Source organism: Miniopterus schreibersii (assembly GCF_964146895.1).
Source record: "Miniopterus schreibersii genome assembly, chromosome: 12".
NCBI lineage: Eukaryota > Metazoa > Chordata > Mammalia > Chiroptera > Miniopteridae > Miniopterus > Miniopterus schreibersii.
In genome coordinates this window covers 68,311,678-68,320,410 of record NC_138112.1, presented here as the reverse complement: position 1 = coordinate 68,320,410, position 8,733 = coordinate 68,311,678, and the positions used below count along the sequence as shown (strand labels likewise).

Genomic DNA, 8,733 nt, shown 5'->3' with positions numbered 1-8,733 from the left:
AATCACTGGCTTCTCATCAACTGTAATCACATCTGCAGAGTCCCCTTTGCCATGTACAGTGACTTATTCATGGTGGCTTGAGATGTACAGCTTTGGGCTGGGGTAGTCCTCCTAGAACAGGGAGACTGCTGTCCCTGAGAGTTCCAGGGACACAAAATGGGGGACACCCAATTAAAACCCTTGGCAGGACAGTGGAGTTACCAAAACTTAAGACACCTCTCCTCTCCTCTCCCAGGGTCACATTCTTGCTACATGGCAGCCCTGTGGCCTAATCTGTGTCCACAACCAACCTAAGCTAGCAGCTTGGAGCTCTCTGCTTGAGATGTGTCAACAGGAAAGCCTCCGGGTAAAGTAAGGGACAGGGGTGACCCAGTTGTTTGGGAGGTGATAGCCATGAGGCCCCTCCCCCCAAAGACAAGGGAGTTATTGAGTTACCTGCAGGTGACAGGTGGATGTCCCTTCCTCAGCACCCCAGCCTGGCTTGGTTGGCCCTTCAGGTCCTACGTGGGCTCTCCTACTTCCGTGGCCAACATCCCAAACTGTGAACACCTCTCAGCATTCAAAGCCCTGCCCCTTCAGGCCCAGACACAAAGGCTTGCTTGTGTGGAAAGAAACAAGCCTTTTAGAAGGCAGGCAAACAACTCCCCACCCCTCAAGGAAGCAGCCATGGGCAAAAGCTGAACTTGCCACAGTATCCAGGCACTGGGTCCCACAGGCATCACTGGACACCACACAAAAAGATCAGGAAAGATTAGACAAAGAGTAGAACAGGGTCCACCTTGAGCTTCTGTAAACATAATTCAGGAAACAATAGCCCTGCAGAAGAGGGTTTGAGGAGATGTGTGTTGATACCCAGGGCCCAAAACCAACCATACCCTAGAGCCCATCAGCTCTCACCTGGCAGCATTGCCTTCAATCCTTGCCCCAGGAGTCCTAACAGCCTCAGCTCCACAGGGGACATTGAACCTGTGTCTGTTCAGAAATCACCCATGTCACCCCAGCAAAGAGAAGCAAAGGAGAGCTAAAGCTGTCCTCCAGGGGTGGGGACAGCAGGACTGAGGGTTCCTTCCAGACACTGGAAGTCAGGATTCTAGCTCAGTGTGAAGTACTTCCCAGCTCAGGAGCCTCCCCCATGCCCCCAAGAAGAGCCCTAGGGATGAGGAACAGCAAATTCCCCAAGCAAAGGAAGAAACAGAGAAGCAGCAAAAAGCCAGTCGGTCCATAAGCATTTACGGATATAATTGTAAAAGTTAAGGGGCCCTGGAGTTGACATAAAAAAGCAAGACACTGTAAAGTACCCCACCCTCCAACTAGGAAGGGCAACAACACCTGAGAAATGGTTGGTGCCCACCAACGGAGGACAGGGAAAGCCGGCCCCATAGGAACAAGGCTTCCAGCAGCAGAGTTGGTACCAATGGGAGAGATAGACACAAACACATGGCCTTGAGCTTGGCAAAACCAAGGGTGCTAGAGAAGGTAAGCACAAAAAGCTGCCCAATGACAACAGGCTTTGTTTACTCAAGTAGCCAGAAAACATTTCAACACACAAAAGCATGCAAAGAAAAGAGCACTCCCTGACAGCAGGGAAAATGGCTGAGCACGCATGACCTACCACTGGACAGTCAGCCAGCGGGGACATGAAGCCAGCCAAGCCCTCTTCTCCACACCCCCACCCAACACCAACCTCAGCTTAAGTATGGAGGCAAAAGCCCAGGTCAAAGGCACGATGAGTTTCTGAAGCAAGATGTAAATAAATTTTATTGTTACAAGGTGGGTTCTACCGAGCAGGGCCTTATAAACCGAAATATGTGGTCCCAGGATATCACAATGGAGAAATCAAGAGGTCATGTTGCAGAAGAGGTCACTGTAACTGAAGGACACGATCCAGGGGAGGCTGGCCAGGAATGCAGCAGACATGATCAGGGCAGGCGGGGGCGGTCAGGTCACAGGGTGAGGGAGAGGACAGCCCCCTTCACTCCCGCTTCTTGTAGCTCTCCAGGTGAGACAAGACCCAGCCGGCGGGCAGGAGGATACACAGGAAGCAGGAGGTGAGCCCAATGGCGATATCCTATACAGAGCACAAGAAAGAAGGAAGCCCCTGAGTAAGGAATAGCTAGGCTTCTCTCTGGCTGTCTGAGCAGCCTTCCCAGGCAGCCGAAAGCACCGCTCAGAGTGAAAATTCAGGTTCCGGAGGAAGAACACAGCAGATTCAAGGCCCACTCCGGGCCTTGAAGTAAAGGGTCGGATGTGGCAGCGGGGGCCAGCCTGGGTTAGGATACTTGGAGAAATTCACCATCAATTATAAAGTGAAGGGACAGAAACAAAGAATCAAACCTGTTTACATCTGGTCTGCTGGGACCCAGGAACCTTGCATGGGCTGATTAACTGTAAAAATGCACCTTCCCTTCCTTGCCTTAAACCCCCACCACCACCTCCTTTCCAGGACTGCTATGCAAACTTCGGGTCTAGGGATAAAAGGCTTTTTACAGCCATTTCCACATTCTCTATAGCTAAGATCACAGCAAAACTTGGAGTCACACTTGAGTTCAAATTTCTTCTTTGCCACTGAAGGGTGTGACTTTTGACAAGTCCTAAAATTTCAGTTCCCTCAACCATGAAATGGAGACAATGGCCTTTCCCCTCGGGGTCACAGGGAGGGCTGAATGAGACCAGCACAGCAGTCTTCGCACAGTGCCTGGCACACAGAGGGCACTCAGCGGATGTCAGCTGCAATTATCACTGTTATCTCCTCAATCGCAGCGATCTCCCGGCTCTGCTCTTAACAACAGGCCTGCTAACCTGGATTCTGAAGACATGCATTCAAGGCCGGCTCTGCCATCGAGGCAATGTATAACTTCGCCAGACAGGAGGAAGCTGTCATTAAGGGTTAAACCCTCCCACACTTCTGGGAATTACAAACACCTGTTGGGGTCCTCCTGTTCCCCCCTCCCTTCCGTAATAATTAACAGCAGTAGCAATTACTATAGTCGCTGACAGTCGTCAAGCACCCCAATGAACCGACTGACAGGCTGTGACCCGAGACCCTGAGGCTGACTGAACGACGGTGGCCCGGGCACTGTCCCCTGCGCCCTCCAGACACGCCCAAACCAACAGTGCAGCTCCCCGCTGCGCTGCGGGCCGCGAGGTCCAGTGCGCCGGACCTGGCCGCTCCGAACCCGCCGCGGGACTCCCGGTCGGGCCGCTCCTCACCATGGTCCCGAGCTGCTCCCGCGGAGGCTTGGAATGGACCTGGGCGCGCGGCACCAAGAGCCGCCGGGCCGGGCTAGTTAGGCCCCTCAGCAGCAGCGGCGTCAGCGCAGACATGACCGCACAGAACGGATTGTAGACTACCAGTCAGAGCCCAAGGTCGGGAAGTCAAAATGGCGGCCCGGAACTTCCGGAGCTGGGGAGGCCGGGAAAAGCAGTCCCGGAAATATCCCGGAAATGACGAAAGGCTACGCCTCCCGCCCTGGTCAGTTTTTGGCGCGTTCCTCGAAACAGCCAATCGACGCCATTCCTACCGCTGGTGGGCGGGGCAAGGAGGGTGTCCCTAGCGGTTATGCCCCGCCTCCAAAGCGGCCTGTCTTCGTGAGTGAAATCTGTGGTCACCCTATCACATTAAGACAGAAACCTAGGCGGCCCTTTTTTTTTTTTTGAGATATTTAAAATTATTTGTTTAGTTTTAAAATATGTCTTTATTGATTTCAGAGAGAGAGGAAGGGAGAGAGAAAAACATCAATGATGAGAGTCATTGATCGGCTGCCTCCTGCACGCCCCCAACTGGGATCGAGCCCCTCGTGCAGTGAGGACACCCCACCAACTGAGCCACAGCGGCCAGGGCCCCGCGGCAGTCTTGACTCCTCCCTCTATTCGTACAGTACTCAAATCTCTCTCTGGAGAAACCCCCACCGTCCGCCAGGCCCCCATTGTTTCCGGCTGACACTAACCTCCTCTGCCTGAACTCTCCTTGCTGTTACCCCTAATTCCCGTCTCCAGGCGGCGGCAGCTGACCTTCCTGCCTGCCTCCCTCCTTTCCTCCCTCTATCTTCCTTCTTTTTAAACATAAATCTAACCAAATCACACAGGCCTTACCTGTGCAATCCCATCTTATCTTCACAACAGGGAGATGCTATTATTTCAAATTTTTTTACAAAGGAGGAAAAAAGCCTGGAGAACTGGCTGACTGACCTACTGAAGATCATGCAGCTACGAGGCTGCCTAGACAGGATTCCAGGGCAGGTCTACCCGCTCCAAACCCATACATTTAACCATCACACATGCTGCTATGGAGGAGAGTTTCCAGAAGTTCCAGCTGTGATATTGTGGGCAATAAGATCAAAGGCTGCGGCAGGGGGTGGCATGAGGTGAGGTGGCAAGGGACTGAAAAATCAGGACCTTTGGAGAAAACTCAGCCCCGTGGGCATCGGGAGGGGGGCTCGCAGAAAGGTGGCGATGGACCCAGAGTGAGTGCCCCTAAGGGCGGGTTGTGCCTGAGCCTCCTCTGGAGGAATGGGCTCCCAGGCCCTGAGCTACCCAGGGCCCCCCTTCACCCTTCCCCCATCTCCCTATTGGTAATGTCCACCAGTCTCAGCCCAGCCCCACCCCCAGGTACCAGCTCTTTGCCCTCACCCTGCCCGGGGCTCTGGCAAACAGCCCAGGACAGATGCTTCTAAATCTCCCTTTCCTGTCTCAAAGGGCACAGCCTAGGGGCTCAGGGCTAGGAGGCCCAGGCCCCAGCTGCCAGCCTCTAGGAGAAGGGGCAGGGACCTCCCAGCTGCCCTACTGGGCTTTGTCCTGTGAACAAAGTAATAATGCCCAGATTAGAGCACAGCCAGGCAAGCAGCCCAGAGGTCCTCAAGGAAGGAACCGCCTTTCTGTGGTTTCCTGGGTTACTCTCTGGGGAAATGCACGTTCATCTCCTTCGCCAGAGGCTGGAGGAAAAGGAGTCAACGTTTGTGGAACAGGCACATCAGCGCTGTCCCAGGGCTTTCCGCATGGCCCCTGCCATGGGCTTCTCTCAGAAACCCCATCAGAGAGGAGGAAAGAGGCCGGCAGAGGTTAAGCACCACGGCTGAGTCTACAATTGCCAAGGGTTTACACCTAGGTCTATCGAACTAATACTAATGTCTCTGCTCTACCCCCAGACCCCCAGCAGCCCACTCCTCCCAAACAGCAGGGACAGGCCTTTCACAATAGCGTAGGGCACCCTGTGGTGTTTTCTGCAGGCAAACACTGTATGGCAGTGAAAACAAACTACAGCTACAGCAAGAATGGTTCCCACAGACATAGCATTGAGTAGAAAAGGCTAGACACATAAGAGCAGACTGTGGTCCTATTTATATAAAGGGCAGCAGGCAGGACTAAGGGGGGGGGGGTGACAGGTAGCAGGGATCCTAGGGGAAGTGGGAAGGCAGGCATAGGGACCCGGAGAGGCATGATGGGGCGCCTGGGTGCTGGTTACACAAATGTGCTCACTCTGTGATAATTCCATCAGGAGTGGCTGGACATTCACAACTTGTGCACATTTCTCTGTGCCTGTTACACTTCAGTTAAAAAAGTTTTAAGGAAGACAAGAAAAAAAGCAAGGAAAACAATGTGTGATGTGATCTTGTTTTTCTAAAGCCAAGAAACTATCTAGAGAAATAGCTGTGCACAGATAAAAGGCTGGGAGGACACACGAACAGGACAGTGGTGGTGTCTAGATGGTGGTGGAAAACTTTGGTCTTTTTTCCTGCATTTTTCCGAGATTGCACATCGGGCACTTCTTACAGCACTAGGGTAAGCAAGCAAGAAGAGTGGGGTTCTCTGGTCCAATGAGGGAGGTTTGCCCCAGGGGTGACCAACTCCCTGGGAGGCAGGGACCTTGACCAGGTTTCCACAGGGCAGGGGTCTCCTCTAACACCCTGACAACTGCTCTGCTCTGTCCCACCCTGGGGCTGCCCACCACACTTGGACATCTGGGAGTCTCTCCCTGCAACAGGGGGAAGCCTAGAGGTCTCAGCCTGGGTCCTGATTCTGACCCAAAGGCCCAAGCTGTCCCCCTACCCTCCATTTCCTGAGTGGGGCAGTAGGAACAGATATCAAGCCTCAGGAATAGGTAGGGGAGCTGGTCCCTACTCCTAAGACTGGCTTCACAATCTTGGCACCGAGGTCCTGATGGTCATACATGGGCTGGAAAGATCCCAGGTGCCCCAACCCAGAGCTGGGCCCCAGGCTCACAGGCCCACAGGCCATACACGGGTGCCCTCATAACTCAGGCCTGGCACTGTCCACTTAAGGCTCTGGCCCAGCAACTGCTGGCCAAATATGGAGCTTGTGAGTCCTAGGGAGGGGGCTGAACCCAAGCCCTGTGGGGCCAGCAGGTAGAAATCCATCAGCACCCCCCCACACACATTTTCTGGAGTTTGCCACCTCCCAGAGCATCTGACACAAAGCTGGTACAAACTTGAGATAGGGGTCTCCGGTCTCCCCACCTGGCCAGGACTCTCCTGACATATCAAGTGGGTGCCAGGCACTGAGCCCTGGGGCTGGCCAGGGGGAAGGCTGCAGGGTGAAGGAGCCCACCTAGTGCTCTCAGGGCAGCTGCGGCTTCTCTTTGGGCCAGGGGGGACTTCCTGGGGTGGGAGCAGGGGCAGGGGCCCTAGTAGAGTCTCAGGGAGGGCCCAGTGTCCAAAGGAGGAGGGTTTGAGAGGGGCGGGGGTGGGTGGGGTAGGGGGAGTGGGAGTGAGGACGGGCTGCAGGCCCAACACTGATTTGCTGGGTTACCTCCCTTACCTCAGCTCCACCATCTGAAAAATGGGGAAATTCCTGCAAAGTCCAGCAAGAGAAAGGGGCAGGAGGGGTCGGCATCATGGAAGAAAAGGGCCGGTTTGGGAAACTGAGCCAGCACTGGTCTGGGATGTCGCCAGCAAGAAGCAAGGAGCCCCTGGGGTGGAAGTGGGACTGGGATGATGTAGGATCCTAGAGGGAGCGTCCGATCTTCCTGGAGTACAGCTGTCCCCAGGCTCCCAAAGCCCAGGGGGTGGACCCTGATGCAACTGTCAGGCAGTGACATGGAAGAGGCGCAGAGGGAGGGGCTGGGGGGTGTTGCTCGCCCCAGTGGGATGTGGCCGTCCTGCTATCCTGGCTGGAAGAGCCCCAGGGGTCCTGTGGCCCTGCAGATGGCTGGAAAGGCAGGTGGCTAGGGCACAGGGAGGATGTGGGCTGGGGGGGATGCCTGCCCACAGCCTGCCAGGTGGTGGTTAACCGCTTCCAGCCTGTGACCCACAGCCAGTGCCATGTGTGACGAGGGCTAGATCACCTCACTCGTGTCACAACTCAGGCTTAGCAAACGCCGGCTCACTGGGGAGGGAGGACCCACCCTCAGCTCCCTGAAGCTGACAGTCAGATCTCTGAGTCCCTGTGCTGCCACTCCCCTCCACACCAGCCCCCATGGAACAGAAGGGTAAACTGAGACCCAAAGGGGCGGGGCTGCTAGGTGGGACCACCTCCCAAGCACACCCAAGGCCTCCCCTTCCTGTCTCCCCTGAGGGTGTCATGGTGGGCATGGGTCAGAAGGACTCATATGTGGGGGTGTGCCCAGCAAGCATGGATCCTGACACTCCTGTGCCCTGTGGAGCATGGCATCATCACCAGGGCAGCCAGCAGGGGGCTGGGGCACAGCCTGCCTCTCTGTCCATTTATCGCCCTTTCCTCCCCCATTCAGCTGAGTGGAGATCATGCAGGTACATCAAGGAAAAGCTGGGGTACCTGGCCCTGCACTCTGAACACGAGCTGGCTACAGCTGCTGCCTCCTCTCTGGAGAACTATGAGCTAGCTGCACAGGCAGGTTGTCACCACTGGCGACAGGCGCGTCCCCTGCCCCCAGCCCCTCTTCCAACCCTCCTTTATGGGTAAGCCTCACGAGGCAGCCGCTCCTCCATATTAGCCTCAACTCCCCCCACCTTTCTTGGCAGCCCCTGCATGGCACAGAAGGATTAATACGAGCAAACATTCCACACGCGAGCGCTGAGCGTGAGCCGTCACTTGCCTATCGGGCTCACTAAATGCCAGTTTTCTCCCTGTCACAGCCAAGTAGCAACATGTTTGCTTCTGCTGTCCAGCCCACGAGGCTCCTCCCAGCACCTTCCCACCTATCCAGACCGTTGTCCTCAGGTCGCCCTGTTGCCCTCAGAGAGGAAGCACAGGGAGCTAGAGTAACGCTGCCCTGTGTGACCGGACCACCCCCAAAGCCTGGCAGTCAAACCATCCAGCGCCAGGCTCCTTCCACTGGGGAAACCACTCAGGCTTTGACCACTCATCCAGCAACTGTGCCTCCTGCTCTACCTCTTGCTGAAGGTGTGGCATTTAGGCAAGTGCCCCTTGAGCAAAGAAGCCCGAGCTGCAGCTGGAGGGAAGGGTGGAGGCAGAGGTCGAAGGCAGCCGCTGTGGAGGACCAAAGGGGCCCTGGCCACTTAGGAGGGTGAAGGGCGCAGTTGAGGGAAGGGCCCCACCCTTTCCAACCTTGGCTTTTACCCTGCAGCAAGGGAATGGTCATTCCAAGGAATTCCTGCCTGCGATGAAAACAGCCTTCAAGGAACAAGGAGCTTTTTGTCACAAGAAATCTGTTGTATGATGAGCCAGTGAAATGTTCAAGGACCAAGACACCTTTCTTTGTGCCTCAAAGATAAGACAGTGCACAAACCATCCCCTGGGTGTGTCCCTGCCCACAAGGCCAAGGCCACAACATGCTGG

At 55.3% G+C, this 8,733-nt stretch overlaps 1 protein-coding gene across 1 annotated transcript; it reads right to left on the bottom strand.

Moving 5' to 3' along the window:
- Positions 1–1,740: 1,740 nt before the first annotated feature.
- On the bottom strand, positions 1,741–3,402 carry COX8A (cytochrome c oxidase subunit 8A). Its single transcript, XM_081153586.1, has 2 exons — positions 3,211–3,402; positions 1,741–2,068 (listed from the first exon to the last, which is right to left on the bottom strand). Exons 1-2 carry the CDS (start codon positions 3,322–3,324, stop codon positions 1,973–1,975), a joined length of 210 nt encoding a protein of 69 aa, XP_081009712.1. The 5' UTR covers positions 3,325–3,402; the 3' UTR covers positions 1,741–1,972.
- Between the last annotated feature and the right edge of the window lie 5,331 nt (positions 3,403–8,733).

Coding starts and splice junctions, on each gene's coding strand:
- COX8A (XM_081153586.1), bottom strand. CDS start 3,324: ATGTCTGCGCTGACGCCGCTGCTGCTGAGGGGCCTAACTAGCCCGGCC. Junction 2,069..3,210: donor GGGAGCAGCTCGGGACCATG/GTGAGGAGCGGC, acceptor TGCTCTGTATAG/GATATCGCCATTGGGCTCAC.